Genomic DNA, 15,866 nt, shown 5'->3' with positions numbered 1-15,866 from the left:
CTTCTCTTCAACCAACGCGCTTTCTAATTTTCTTTCAATCTTTGTCCCACGCTAGACAGCATTCAGTACTAGTGTTCCTTTCCTCCTATATCATTCTTACTCCCAATTATCCTTTCATAGACAGAAAGATGCGACAAGATACTAGCTACTAGCATATAGGAGTAATACACAATTAGCATAAAAAGCTGTGATTGGTATGGTTTACATGAAAATTTTCGGTCTGACCACTGTCTTGGCGCAACAGATAAAACTTAATCGGTATATAAAAAATTAATGCAAACAGAAATTCTCTTACGCACTCAAACATGCTAATCCCAAATTAATCTTCCTAATTAATAGTTAGACTGACATGCTGCTGATCATCATCTTGATAACCTCTCAACTCTTCCTAGCTAATCCTTTTTAAAGAATGACTATGATAATGCAACTTAAATCCAAGTTGTGATCTCAAAAACAAGTACAGAGTATCACAGGCAACTTACGCTGCTGCGCAGTAATTAACTAGAACTAATTTCTGCTACATCCTGCACTCATCATGGACTTGAATTCTTGGAAGTTTACACTTCCATCTCCATCTCTATCAACCCCTTTTATCATTCTTCGGCACTCTCTAAGACTGCAGTTTTGGCATCCAAGGCTGATCAGAACCCTCTGCAACTCCTTAGCTGATATAAATCCGTTCTTGTCGGCATCAAATATCTGAAAAGCTTCAGCAAGATCATCTTCTCTGTCAAGAAAAGAAGCAACTCGTTCACTTTCGTCAGCGCCCATCACGTTCATGAATTCGTCCAAGTCGACGAATCCATCTCCATCACAGTCCATTTCTCTTACCATGCCTTCAGCTTCTGTGGTGGCCAAAGATTTTTCATGACCGAGGCTCAGCAGAACTTCACTGAGCTCAAGAGGGGATATTTTGCCATCTCCGTTCTTGTCAATGATTTTGAAAACATGTTTCAATTGGTTGGATACTTCCATGGCAGCAAAAGAAGCAGTTAACCAGCTCAAATCGGCACCAAGTTCCTTCGATCTCCTCCTTTTCCAGCTTCTGAACTTGTTCAAGAAACTGAATTTTACTGACTTGATCAAAGCAGAATTCTTCAAGTACATCTTGAGGGAATCCAGCATGGTGGTATGAGATTTTTTTTGGCTTTGAATTGGCGAGGAAGGAGGGTCGAGCTCGAGGGAGTCAATTAGACTATGGTCAAAAGGGGTACGAGATAGTAGTATTATTCCCTGCGGTCAAAAAAAGTTGGACAAAAATGATTGAGGCAAATAATGAAGCGTCTAAAATGGGAAAAATGGTACAATACTCGAGGATCATGAATGCACCGTGGCAATTACAGAAATCCTCTGCCGCTCTTGTAATCCAAAGCTATGAGCTCCTCGGATGGATGGTAGGAATTAAGACCATCCTTTTTCTTCTTCAAATGAACCATGTGAGATTTACAGGCATTTTCCTCTTACTAAAAACACAACTGCATTTCTACTACTAGCTCTGTTAAAGCGAGAGCCAATCTATGTGGAAAGAGTCTAGGACTAGAAGCATCTCGAGTCTTTTTCCTACCCCCTCCCCACAAAAAAAAAAAAAAGAAGAGAAAAAAACACCTTACTTTTTTGGTTGGTTGTAGCCAGTAAGAACATACATTATACATAGTAGCGGGATTGCCGGCATCTGATTTTATAATTATGGGTTCTGCATTTTTGCCTAAAATTTGGAGGGAAAAAAAAGAGAGAGAGAGAGAGAGGTTTGGTAGAGTACCTTGGGGTCTCCGCAAGTGAAGGAGCAATCAATTTGTCCTTGATGACCATAACATAAGCTCTTGGCTTTTAATGCCTCTGCATTATGGTCGGACACCACACCAGTCCCAATGTATCCTTCAATTCGAGATAGGTAAATAAACCAGAGCCCCTCCTCCTTATTTTCAATGCTATATTCATTTGCCAAAAAAATTCAAGTCAGGTCACTAATAAATGCGGTCTCCATTGCTCTCCAGATCCGTCTGGATTGTCAACTAACCGCAGTGGAAAGCCAATCAAGAAAAGAACCCCAAAAGCCAATCAAAGAATTGACGTACAAATAAAATGGTTCAATCGGGTATCATTCACAAATAAAATAGTTCTAACCATTATCCTCAATAAGATCCTTCTGATCATCACACCTTTTTTTTCTTTTTCAATTTTTTGCAGGTATCATTAGCGTAAATCACTCTTGTTGTATTAACTTGCCACTAGCTGCATAAAGACTTCGTATAAATTTTTTTAGAAATTCCGTTGGCACGTAGTCAGTCAGCTATAGATAGTAGATAGTAGTAGTGTATTTTTACCCATCTTGGCAAATATTTCTATGACGCGGTCTTTTCTACTTGCTTTGTCCATCTGAGTCCACTACGCGTGCCTGATCAAAAAGTACACTAGACATTAGCTAACAAGTAGGGTCCTGCAAATGCAATTAGCAAAGATCCAAGACCAATATGTGATTAAGTGAACTTTTGCAATCAGATTCAACAATCAATTGAGAAAAACATTTCAGGGACTGGGTTAGTTCCACAAGTCCATCTCGAACCAGAGCCAGCTTGCCAGAGAGAGAGAGAGAAAAAGGGTTGAAGTCTCAGTGGCCATTCTTCCTCCGCTTCTTTAGCTACTGGCGCTCAAAAACCATGTCAAAACCAACATACCACTTAAGAAAGTAGTGGTGGAAACAATCTTTTTTCAGCAATTTCGCTAACATTAAACATAATACATATAGTTTCCTACAATGTCAACTTGGTTCAGCTCAATGAAATCTCTTGATTGAGATACTACTAACAATACTGAGAATGCTGGTGTTCTTTCTTGGTATCATATTAAGAACACAGCTACTTTAGCGACCACAACCAGAATGAAGCCAGAAGGTCGAATTGTTCAACCCTAATAAGTAGGATGAGAATAGATGCATCACTAATAGTAAGTGTATCCTAGGTAATTCGTTGAAAGCAGGAATAAGTAATCTTCGGAACCAAGCAAGCCACCCCCCCCCCCCCCCTCCTCTACCTTCCTCCCCAAAAACCTCTAAATGGCAAGGCAATGGACAAACACGTCCAAAGCAAACCTTGGAATTCTATGTCAAAGGACCATCTTTACATGAGATAATCATTCTACCATATAAAAAAGAGAGCTAATCATACAACAATGGAGTTCCTAATATAACCCTAACATCCTAGATCGAGCCAAGTTCCCTGAAATTACTACAAGGTTTCAAAGCACTTGGCATAAAAAATCTCCGCTATCTCATCATACACTGAATCTATATATTTCAATAACGGTTATGATATAAAAAGAAAAAAATTTGCAAGACTCAACAAAGATATCATACAAGTAGCTCAAAAGCGTGTAGCAAAGTCCACTAAAAGCTCAACACGATCGAAGCAAAACTGGACCCACCGAGGAGTTGAGCATGTCACTAAGGGCTAACTGAACCTCATTTGATCCATGCTCACAACTTATCAAGCTTGATAGTAAGGGGAAAAATAAACTGAGGTTCTTCTCGAATGATGTATCTTGTAAGCTGCAAACAGCTTGGAGAGTTGCAACAACAATAGGTGCTCGTGCAGCCAATTCTCTCCGTCTACCGGAACCTAAAGGAATAGCCCAGCGGATCTGTCTACTAACAGATGAATCGGATACCTGCCCGGATTGTGCAGTTTCAACATAAAACTGCAACACCTCATGGCACAGCTTGACCAGGTAGGACTCCACATCCGACTCTTCATTATGAGAAGGCCTATCCTCTGCAAGATTCTGCATAAGTGTGAGGCAAATTTGATAAGACTCGTTCTCAAGGCGCAACAATGGGGGATCCTGCATTTGGGTAACGGACCCCAGCTCTTGCAATCTAGCGCGTAATGTGGAATCTGTGTTTATCTTGTGAGCATGAAACGCAACAGCATGCATACCATCAAAGAGGATGATGACATTTTTGACCGAAAGTTGAGATCTATACATAGTGTAAATCTCCATGACTGCCTGTAAATCAAACGTACAATAATTGAATGTCAAATTCAGACTACACAAGTATTTCATGGAAATACAAGGTGCAGCACATAAAAACTAGCTTCTGAAAACAGAATCCTTTCAAAAACAAAAAATACACTAGTATTTCATGGAAATACAAGGTGCAGCACATAAAAACTAGATTCTGAAGACGGATTCTTTTCAAAACAAAAGACCTAAAAATACGGTAGCACTATTAAATACAGAATCAAAAGTAAAAGAATATGGACATCAAATGCCAGCTGGTGGTATGATTTCTAGCAAGACACGGGGGAGTTTTTCCACTTGACTCTTCAGTCAAATGGTTCGATGGTAGATTTTCATATTTGACGGAGTCTAATATCAACTCCGCTGAACCTCAAGGGGTATATGTAATCACCGAACCTAAAATTACTGCAGCCTTCAGGATATTGGATACCAAAAATTTGTAACTGTTTTCTCATATGATCATTTCTTCTCTTTCACCATCTCTTCTTTGCCTCTAGGGTAAAGCAGTCTTGCTAGGAATATATGCAGATAACAATAGTACACGGGTGAAGCCAATGCCATTATGACCAGGGGATGGCCGATAAGGACAAATCCATTAAGCCATTGCTTAATTCCTCTGTCTTCAATCTTTGCATTTGAAGTCAGACCAGTTTAACCAACTATTTAAACAAACATCTCATGGTTATCTAAGAAGCATGTCAATCCCAAAGCAAGCATTTTGAACCTGTTTTCTTTTGCTAAAGCTATTTTGAATCTAAATATCATACAATTATTAAAAATTACAAGCCTCTGTTTTTTTTGGGGTAAGTTTTGCAAAGCCAAAAGCTATTTGTAAAGCACCTGCAGGGCAGTTTTCTCAGCATCTGCTTTTCTTTAGCATAGATTAAGCTAAAAGCAGAAGAAAAAAGCAAACACAACACCTTGAAACGTCTTTTAGCTTTTAAAAAAATAAAAAGAAAAGCTATAGTCAGCCAATTTTAAGCAAATGAGAAAAATACTTCAAGTAGGTTGATGAAAGAGTGCAGAATCAAATTTTAAATACATACGACAAAAACAATACATATATATACATACATACACAGAGAGAGAGAGAGAGAGAGAGAGAGAGAGAGATTATTAATTGGACTTCCAACATGTCATTGGGAAATGCATAGCATTTAATGGTAATATTTACCTGAATTAATAAAAGCTGAACAGCAGCTCGACATTTTGCATCAGAAATAGAAGCATACAGGCGGTGTCTCCTTAAGTTTTCTAGATCTTCATCCTCTGCATTAGCTCCAGCAAATTCCCCACTGCTCCTTCTACTCACATCTCCATCATGGACCAAGACTTCACTATCTTCATTAAGAGCAAATGAAAAATCAGGAAGTGTTGAATCAGCCGCTTCTTTAAGGGAGAAAACAACTTCATGCCACTTTTCTTCAGAAAACAGATTCCCGGCATGGCTCATCAAACGGACAAATGCAGCAATTCCAATACCAGCAAGGCTCTGGTGAGGACGCTTGATGAAACTCACCAACAAGGACAGGACTTTTCGCAGAAGGGGGTTCACAGTGTCATAAAATTTAACAAAAAGATCTACAACCAGTTGCAGAGCTAAGGTACATGTCTCATAAAGCCAAGCATCTTGGTCAAGTTCACCACTTTCCCTGTCAAACCCCTCCTCTGGATAGGTTTCACCAGTAGGGTCAATAGTATGACGAACATAGTCAAAAATTGGAAAAAGGACAGACTCAAACACCCGTTCCCACAAAGGTAGAGAGAAATGATGGCCATAATTTCTTAAAGTGTCAAAGAGTACTTGTAGGGCACTCTTTCTTATTTCAGTCCTTGGATCAAAGCTAAGTTCAGATAACCCTGGACAGAGAGGAAACAGAGGGTGAGTTTATACCATCTTCCCAGTCAAAAAGATTAAGCTTTATCAACACTAACAGAAGACTGACCAATAAAAATATGCACGCTTTGTCTTACCAGCCAGCAAAGGAAACCAGAAGTATAAATGATCCTCCTTCTCTGTTAGATCTCCATTCTCATTTCTTTTATCTTTTCCCTTCTGTGGCAAAGTCGGTGAGATATTTCCAGAAATTTCCTTGTTCCTGTTCCTTGCAGAGGAACCCAAATCACCTTCAGCGAGTTTTGCAGCACAGAAACGAAGGAAAGCAATGGCATTGAGACTAATTTCTTTGTTGAATCTATTATTAGTGAATGCAATCAGGCAATTCACACAGTCCGTGAATGTGGTAGTCTCTGTCTCAGTAATATATGGGAAATAATCTCGTACAATCTTCTCAATTATTTCAAAGGCCAAGAGGACAATATTTTTGCGCTCATCCTGAGCAGCTGTAGTGAAGACCTGGAAAAATATACCAACTTGTATGAGAACCGATAGGGAAAAAACCAACAGGTTTATAAATGTGTTAAGGAAACAAAAATATATTATGTCACCAATTAACCATATAATATAAAAAAATATGTCACCAAGTAACAACACATTTAAATATAGTCATAGGCCAGCTATATGGGACCAGAATGATCAGGAACAAGAGGGAAAGTAGATTTAATACCATGAACATGCTCTTCCATCCTGACTTAACATTGTTCACACGGGACAAGACCATTTGAGAAACGCATCTGATAATTAACTCTCTGATTTCAACAGCACTGCTCTTACGCATTACAATTACAAATGGTTTCATGAACTCATTCTGGAAGTTGTAATTTGCCAACTCCTCTCGCTCCAAAAATTTCATTGACAATTGTCGTAGAGAATCCATGGCAAATATTGCAATAGAGAGGTTTTCAGAACACCCAATGGTCACAAAAAAATCAGAGAGCACCCGCCAGATTTTTGACCAAACAAGCCTGATGCGGCTCATATTATAATGCCTGGAAAGAAAATAAAGTTATTTTCATCTCCAAAATACAAGTGTAACAAAATAAAGATGAAAACTATTTCAGATGGATCAGATGGAAATAGCAGAGAAGCTAGACAGAATCTTCAAGAAACATACGCAATCTCAACTATCTTTGTAAGGCTAAAGACCCGTGGATCAGATGTAGATCGCAGTTCTTCCATGGACACCTTGCAAAGTGCCTTGACAAAATCAACTATTGCTTCACTGTTTAGTTTTTGACTCCTTACAAATATACGGCTCATTTCACCAACTTGTTCCAACATGTTCAAGTTAGAGACCAAATTGTTCATCTGTTCAGAAGTAATCCCTGCAGAAGCATTGCCGCCTATACCAGCACTATCGTATGAACCCCTTCTCACAGATGCAGCTGCATTCTGAATCTTTCCAGGTCCCTTCTTCTTAAGAACTGGAAGAACATTTGATTTGGATTGTTTCGACTTGTCAAACTCATTTTGAGGAATTGCAAAAAAAGTTGCATCAGGAGGAGCACCCTCTCCTAAGAGATGCAAATGCTCAAATCGGGAAACACAGGTTAATATATGTTCCCAGGCCTCCTGTAAATAATTCCCATCCTCATCCGCAATCGTAACTATCATCTGTTACAACGACGAGAAATGGATATATCAGAATTCATGTATGTAACTTCCTAGATATCACAAGGATTCTTTAGTTTCTGATATGTTTGCTATCAAATAACCTTACCATATAAGTTATCAAATTAAACAACTTATGGACAAAATGTTGAAAGTAACTTCCCATAAAAATAAAACAGAATTGTGGTCACTAACTTTCACTTCCAAACAATTAATTATCCTTGCACAGATATTACTGTATTTAATCTCTTTTTTTGCATGACAGAGTAGAATACAATTTGCATGACTTCACTTTCAAGATATATCAAACAAATTATAGTATATTTTCCTACTTCCAAAAGCACATCTGCCAAAGGATAAAGCAGAAAAACTAAGTGATTTGGTTGTACTTGAGCCAATTTCAAAGCCTCATTGTCTTAAAAACTAGACGGTTAAACAGGCATCATCCACTCAAAAAGTTGAACTTTTATTTCTTTTAGCCTCATTGTTAAAACATAGCCGAAAGAGAACATGAAACCGAAAAACTTTTCACTTCAGAGGACTTTCAAAATGACATCTGGCTTTCACTTCAAAATACAAATTTAGATGAATTTAATCATGTCTGCAAACAGATAAGATCTGTTGGTTTGCACTTGTAGATAGTAAACTGCTTTCAAAACTGTCATTAACGCACAGTGGTACAGGAGAACTGGAAAATAATATTTCAAGGTCATAATGGAAAAGGGAAACCATTATATTCCTATCAACTGTATGAGTTCATCATAGAGTCTAGATCCAAACAACTAACGTGAAATTAACCATTTGAAACACATGGGTAAATCATTCCATAAAGATTATGCCTACCTGAATGTTCCAGGACAGGCAAATGGGAGAATAAGTTTAAAACAAAAAATGTTGCTATTTTACCACATGAAATGCAAATGCCTGCAAATTTATCAACCAAAATAAACATATGTGCTCAGAAGAAACATGTGAAAATGACAATTCCAGGAAAATAAAAGGTCAACAGAAGCAACAGCTACATCGACATTGTATGTTGAAATGATTCTTCATGAATCTGAGACTTCCTCCATACCGCTTTCAACTTTTGAAAATGATTCTTGTGCGCTAAGTACTGATCTCAAATAAAAATCTGAATCTAAGAATTGAACCCAGAGAAAACCAACAAAAAGATAAGACTGAGAAAAGTTAACTGCCGATAAATGCAAGGGACCACATAATCATCTCCTTGAGATAGACAAGGTGCAATAAACATCTTAAAACATCAGAGAACAGCCATCACTAATAATGACCTTGTAGCTTATAAAGAGAGTTAGAGGTCTGTACCTTTATAGCATCAATGTTTTTTTGTTTGATATCTGCAGGAGAGTGGAGAGAAGTAAATTTTGCTAGTGATGTCACAAAAGCATCTCTATGAGTCTTCATTGACATTCCTGCGGTGACATGAATGGCACTTTGAAAGCCTTCCAAACATTGATATATTACAACTTCATCATCACTTTGGTCAAGAGGAACACTGAAGGCAGCCAACATAGGTGCCCAGCATACTTCAATCATGAATCGAAGGATCACAACATCTGTTGCTGCATAATAGACTGACCTACAAAATGCCAATGCAAGTCATACATCAAGACCTACACAAACTTATGGTCCAAAACTTGTCGAACCTGGTCAACTAAAGGAAAAGAGAGGTCCAAAGCAGCAATATAAAATGAAAAAACAAAGCTTACACAATTAATGCAGCAGAATATAGGTTATCAATAATTTATTATTTTTTTAAAAAGTACAGACATCTAGTTAGATTAGTCAGAAACTTCAACATCAAAAAATTACAGAAACATGTCTTGATTGAAGTTAAAATCCACATGTAACAAAGCATGAAATTTGTTATCTCTACCAGACTAATATCCACTCATGAGCCCATGCATTTTTTGCTTAAAGACAGCCTCACTGAAGCGCTCCTAGTACCTGATTACAATATCTTTAACCAAAACTCTTTTCCTAAATCATCATTTTTCTTCAAAAAATACAGCATGTAGACAAACAATACAGAATAAAATCAACATAGAATCAACATAGAAGTTCAGATCTCTGTTTTCTTATAAACATAAATACCACCACATACATAAAAAACCTGAAAGTCCTCCCAAGGGAAATTCTCAAAAGGGAAAAAAAACTATCTAAATTCGGATATATCAACTACATGAATACCAATTACGATGGCTGCGTACACTTTTTGTTAATTTTTATAGATTATATTTTAATTTTTTCCACCATTTCTTCCCACTCCAACTCCTATGCCTTTCCTCATTTTCTTCTTGGTACCATTGTGTAACACATGCAACTCAAAGATAAAGTGATCCAAATAAATTCATAAAAGAGAGCAAAAATAAACAAGCAAACGCAATTTGAGATGGTTGCTCTTACTCAGATTTACGAGCTTTTTCTTTAAATTGTTCCTGCATGTGTCTCATGAGATCATCACTAGTCTCCAAACGATTTTCTTCACCTCTGTTGCGGATTACAATGTTCAAAATACTATCCAAGCCCAAAATTCTATTTGAGTTCACAGATTGCTTCTGCTGGATAGAGAAATCATCTTCTTTCATTTTAATCTCATTCTTTGATATCCGCTCAAATAATGATCTCATGTATTCTTCTGGTAAATCCTTTCCATCATCTATTCCACGATTATTCCTTATAAAATCATCAGCAGACATCTGTACATTTCATCGGCAAAAGTAAGAAAGAGCAGAACAATGTTGAATGAATAGAGTGCATATCCAGTCCTTTCGTGTCTAGAGTTACTAATACACCACTTCAACCAAAAAATTAAAAAACAGTGGAATTCCACTGGACATTGAGTAAAACAATAACCTACCTTATTCTTGACCATAGGGTTATGAGCATCAGTATTAAGCAAAATAACGGAGTATGCAAGAACATAGGCTGTATCAGCGCTGGTGAAAACCGTAGGATTACTCTTGCAGTACCGTTCGGCAAACTTTTCCATGATTCTATCAATCTTCTGGGCCTCACCAGGCAATCGGAAGCCCTGTAAGAAGACTCTGATCGCCTCATCAAACTGCATGCCTTGAAAATCAAAGGAATCTACATATGCATGCATTACTTTCAAAGATAAATCTTCTCTTTCCCCCAAGTAATCTCCAATCAAAGTCTTATTCAAACCAGAGGCATTTTTCAGGAAAGTAGCAACATCTTCTGCAGAGTTTCCCACTTTATTCGCATTTATTAGGAATTCAATGCCTTTCTTTGGCTTACGATTAAAAAGAGATATGCCTTCCTGCAACAAATTATAAACAAAACTCAATATCAGATATACCATTTAAAGATGCCAGACACTACAATCGACCACCTATTTAATATGCATGGATACTTATTACCACCTGAAGTTCAAGTTTGTAAGCACGACGCTGCTCAATTGTCGAAGCATCAGAAACTTCACTGGATGCTTCAGAAGGAGAATCTGATGCTTCAACAGGATCATCATCATTGCCATTAGCCATTAGGAGGCTTGCAGGTTCAGAACCATTTTCAGCCTCAAATTTCTTTGCAGTATGAGGATCTGGAATTCTCAATTGTTTGTTCATCCAGTCTCCCATCGATTTCAAAATAGCAACCAAACATTTCATAGCTTCTAGCTTCATGGTCACATCTTGAGGTGGCACCAAAGTAGTTGAAGCTCCAGGTGGGACACCTTGAGCAGTTTTAAGAAGTCCATTTACCATTCTGTAAGAGTCAATTAGGTATAAAAAAAATTGATAACGTTTCAGATGAGCCAAGATAACATATGGTTAGTAACTGTTAAGGATCATATTTCCATGGAAACTGTACCTAGAATCATCAATGGTCATGCATAACTGAGGCTCAAAGAAAATAAAACAGAAAAACTTTGAACAGATTTTACCTTTCAAATATGTTAGAAGAATTCACATCACAGTCATAGTTAAGGAATATGTCCACCAAAATCTGCGAATCAACACAAAGTTTCTCAAGAAATCGAAGAACTATCATCTTTTGCTGAAAATTTGGTTGAGAAACATTTTCCAACACTCTGAGAACAATCATAGGAAAAAAGACTCCAATCTCCGCCTTCAGTCCAGCCCTAAATCTTGAGACCAGACTGATGAAAATTGAGCAGGAAAGCTGGAAAACAATCATGAGTGTTGATGCACTGTTCTTCAATAATGACAGACACAGGTACTGTTTTATAGCCCCTAAAAACCTGTTATCCAAAGGTAGAAGTAGCGAAAAATGATGAATTAGAATGAAGAGCATTTCTCAATTGAAATACGAAATGGAGAAAACTTATCAACAAATAAGAAATACAGTTGAGGAAAGCAATCCTGACCACAAGAAATGCTACGACTACCTTCTATGATGAGTACATCAAACACAGATATAACAGCAAACTAGACCAAGCTTGCAGCACAATCGGTTTGAATTAGCAAAGGAAAGTCTCTTCAACACTAGATTAAATACACCTTTGCTCCAATATAACAGGACATCATATATTATTACTCAGGAAAAATTCAAAGAATATCTCTATGAAAACAGTTTTTGATAGCAAACATTATCATGCATTTCTTGTAATCCACAATGGGCGAAGAGGTAGACTCAGTACTTGTATTATACTTCAAGTGCAACTGATTAATATGTGGAAAACTACAAGACTGCTTTGACCAGGTACAATCGTCTCACAATTCCTTTCCACATATTCAAACATTATTTTAGGTGACAGTTTCCTTGAACTCAATTTCTCAGTATAAACTGCTGTCACATCGTTGCTATTTATGGCCACTTCAAGGAATGCATTTTCTATATTCCAGTCAAGCATGTCTATACAAATCTAGTATGAAGTGTTGAAACATTTGAAGCTCAAGTGAAGTAAAATAGTTAACATCAAAAGTCAGCAATTCAAACCACCAAGGAGGAGGAAGCTCTTGGACTGCATGCTAGGAGATTGTTGGATGCTAATATAGAAAACAACTCAAGAAATGAAAAGAAACCCTTCTGGTGGGGGTATGGGACGCCTATCTAATTATCGTTAAAAGACTGAAGTGTGTTCCAGAGAGAGGAGAATAACCAAGAAAAGAAATAGCGGTAACAGAGTATACATATCAGTAAACATATTTTAACCAGAGAAGGCATAACATTGAAATAACACCACTTTGGGCTTAAAAGATGACTTTCTGATACTATCAAATACCACAACCCCAGCAGCTGTCTCAATGTCCAGCTGCACAAGAAGAAAAGAAAACAACTACTAGCTTCAAAGTTCTGCTTCCTTAATTTTCAGATGACATTCAGAAAGAGTTAAAGCTTTTGGTACTTTCTTATGATTCTCACAATAGGTATAGACAATTCCGCCTCAAGAATCACGTGTCATTATCTAGGAAGTCACTTTAAGACAGTCAAAAATCATGAAACGTCAGTAGCATATTCTTTGATATCATCCCAACTGCAATATCTATTTTTGCTGCAATGTAAAAAATGGACATAAAAATTTTTACTCCAACAAGGCATATTTCATTTCCCTGTATGCATCTCCTTTAAAACTCAAAAGAAGAACCTCAAAAGCACCATCCAATTACGTATATAACTTCTCCAGCTAATTTATTCTGCAGCAATGTAGCATCCCATATATGCAAGTTTAAGAGTACTTTACACTTTGATGCTCCAAATTCTGGTAATGCAGAATTAATTGTGTTAAGACTTGCAACACCAATGCAAAACTCAAGTGACTAAAGAGCATTTTACCACAGACAACTAATTTCCCTTTGGGGCAACATCACATCCAATCTAATTGGCACAAAAATATCTACACACACGCAACAAAGAGTGAGCAAAAATACTGAAATCAGGGCACCAAAAAGAGGAAGAACAATCCCCGTGTACCAAAATCATGCAGTTATTTATCTAAAAGCCAAGGCCTCCCATATATACCAAGAAGAAGTCCACATCTAGGAAAAGAACCTTCAGTTTTGAAAAACAGTCATAAAAGTCATACTTTTTCTATTTCACAGTAAGATCCATATTTCCTAATGCACTAGAACTACTTTCTTCCATTGTACACCAGAAAGCATGAAATGCGCTTCCTCATAAGCCATATACCCTTTCCCTAGTCCAGAGGGCAATGGGCCAGCAAAATGATAATTGCTTCATAAAGTGGCCTGACACAAAAAGCTGAAAGTGAAGAAATATTGTCATGTAAAGCATGATACTTACTAAAATCCTTGAGATCGTTTACCCAGACAAGCCATTTACAAACCAATTCCAACTACCTTACTACAATGAATAATAGCATCAAGTACTCTTGACTCTTTTACCAAAAGATATATGAGAGAAATAAATTTGCTTTATCTCCAATATGAACATCACCTCTCACCAAGCTAATTCATATATTTGCTTGTTGAATTTCCCAATTAACACACGGCCTAAGCAAATCCAACACATTTCATCACCTGCCTTTTATTATTTGAGCGAGATTCCCAGGATTAAATACTCAAGAAAAGCCCCAACTACAATATTCATGCATAATATAAGTGAAATACTTGCACAAGCAGCAAGATTCCTAAAAACTAGAACAATGTAGTATGAGGAAAAAAATTCCAACAGCTATAATCAAGTACCTTTCACTAGTCCTAAATACAGCCCCGGCATTCTCCAACAAAATCTTGAGCAACTCCAGTGCCACAATCTTCCCTCTCATCAACTGTGGATCTGCCAACGCCTCCTTAGGCGGTGTCTTCATTGACAGCTTACACAAAGCTCGAAACACTAAAAATGCATCCCGCCTCAACTTATTGCCAATCTGAACTTCTAAATCATCATCCCTCTCGCCCTCCCCGTCCGCCAATTCCCCTTTCCGCCCCTCCAACGCAGTCTTATACATACTAATCTCCCAGTACTTAGCATCCAGCATATCCTTATCAGTGGAATCCAACAAATCTGCTGGATTAGTCGATTCCACAGTAGATGTTTTAGTCTCAAAGGCCCCATCGTGGGCCCCGCCGGATGTGGCCCCATTTCTAGGTGTAGCAGGGTTCAGAACCCCATCAATGTCGTGCATAATTTTCGTGATGAAACCCTGCACAAACATTGTCATTGTCCCGTCCGCGTCAGATTTCTCCGTGGGCTCCATCAACTCAGCCACCACTATCGGAGTCAGTGGCACAGTCGATGAATCGGCCTCCATCCGCCGGAAAACAATCACCAGCATTTGAATCAACGAAGCCTTCGCCGTTGTCTGATTCACCACATTTTTACTCCCTAAATAGATATCATAACACGTCCTAACAATCAACAGCAATGAGTCCCCATGGATTCGCAAGGAGACGGACGTCACCGCAGACAAAATCGACTTGATGACCAGCAACTCCACCGATTCATCCCCCAAATCATGGCATTTGCATACGGATTCAATCAATCTCGATAACAACTTGGCGTCGGGTCCTCCAGTGGGGTCGGACTCGCCATGGAGGTAGCCATTCGCGATGAGCTTCTGAACAGCATCGACGGCGGGCTCGGCGATCTTGAGGTGGCCCGAGTTGGCGGCGTTGATGAGAGGACTCAGAATGAGCTCCGAATCGGAAAAAGAGAGGTCTAGGAGGACTCCATCTGAGGACGTAGGTGCCGTGGCGTCGCCGCCGCCATCGGATTGGGCTGCGGAAGGGGAAGCGGGAGGAGTAGGAGTGGCAGGGCTTTGATTGGGTGAGGTAAGATGTTCGATAATGGATTTACACTCGGTGGAGAGTTTGGAATGCTTGCGCCAAGAGCTGTTCTTGATGATCTTTTCTAGGGCTGGAATCAAGACTGAATTGAGTCGGGAATCGGCTTCAGTTGAAGCCATTCCCCGCAACTGGGGGGGCTGCAGCGGCTAGATCTGGAAGCAGCAAAGCAACTCTCGAGGGCTATTACAGTCTTTCCACTTCCACGGCGGCTGCGAAGGCGGAGGAAGAAGGCGGGGGGAGCGTGTGGAGAGTGGAGAAATGCGGTGGGGGTGGCGTGGGGTGGGGGAGAAGGGCCGGCGGTGGTGCAACTGCTCGAGGTCTAGGAAGCCCAGATCGCGGTTGGCGTTGGTTTAAAAGTTGTCCGCGAAGTGAAATGACTAATACATCCCTATGGTTTGACTGCAGCGACCGACGACGTCGTTGATGCAGATCGGAGGAGGAAAACGGAAATGGAAGTTCTGATGACAGATGAAGGAAGGATCTGAATTCTGAAGAAGAAGAAGTTTCCGGGAAATGGCTAATTATTTGTGGAGGTTGCAGATTTCATCGGTATTATTACGGATTATCATCACGGATTATGATTG

The 15,866-nt window shown here is 38.8% G+C and overlaps 2 protein-coding genes across 2 annotated transcripts; both read right to left on the bottom strand.

Moving 5' to 3' along the window:
- Positions 1-268: 268 nt before the first annotated feature.
- On the bottom strand, positions 269-1,918 carry LOC113762286 (calmodulin-beta-like). Its single transcript, XM_027305672.1, has 2 exons — positions 1,760-1,918; positions 269-1,233 (listed from the first exon to the last, which is right to left on the bottom strand). The coding sequence occupies exon 2, from the start codon at positions 1,123-1,125 to the stop codon at positions 508-510; it is 618 nt and encodes a 205-aa protein (XP_027161473.1). The 5' UTR covers positions 1,126-1,233; positions 1,760-1,918; the 3' UTR covers positions 269-507.
- Positions 1,919-3,057: 1,139 nt separating this feature from the next.
- Positions 3,058-15,843, bottom strand: LOC113759468 (brefeldin A-inhibited guanine nucleotide-exchange protein 2). Its single transcript, XM_027302045.1, has 11 exons — positions 14,182-15,843; positions 11,457-11,774; positions 10,936-11,278; positions 10,410-10,832; positions 9,956-10,248; positions 8,855-9,128; positions 7,032-7,531; positions 6,585-6,906; positions 5,992-6,373; positions 5,192-5,877; positions 3,058-4,002 (listed from the first exon to the last, which is right to left on the bottom strand). The coding sequence occupies exons 1-11, from the start codon at positions 15,399-15,401 to the stop codon at positions 3,391-3,393; spliced, it is 5,373 nt and encodes a 1,790-aa protein (XP_027157846.1). The 5' UTR covers positions 15,402-15,843; the 3' UTR covers positions 3,058-3,390.
- Positions 15,844-15,866: the final 23 nt, after the last annotated feature.

Source organism: Coffea eugenioides, chromosome 2 (genome assembly GCF_003713205.1).
Source record: "Coffea eugenioides isolate CCC68of chromosome 2, Ceug_1.0, whole genome shotgun sequence".
Classification (NCBI taxonomy): Eukaryota; Viridiplantae; Streptophyta; class Magnoliopsida; order Gentianales; family Rubiaceae; genus Coffea; species Coffea eugenioides.
Note: the sequence above shows the minus strand (reverse complement) of the source record. Positions and strands in the feature narration are given on the sequence as shown.

What these genes read in the sequence shown, in the direction of transcription:
- LOC113762286 (XM_027305672.1), bottom strand. Translation starts at nt 1,125, where the DNA reads ATGCTGGATTCCCTCAAGATGTACTTGAAGAATTCTGCTTTGATCAAG.
- LOC113759468 (XM_027302045.1), bottom strand. Translation starts at nt 15,401, where the DNA reads ATGGCTTCAACTGAAGCCGATTCCCGACTCAATTCAGTCTTGATTCCA. An exon ending in GAAAAAGCTCGTAAATCTGA is followed by an intron (nt 9,129 to 9,955) that starts GTAAGAGCAACC and finishes GGCATTTTGTAG; the next exon opens with GTCAGTCTATTATGCAGCAA. An exon ending in AAAACATTGATGCTATAAAG is followed by an intron (nt 7,532 to 8,854) that starts GTACAGACCTCT and finishes TCGTTGTAACAG; the next exon opens with ATGATAGTTACGATTGCGGA.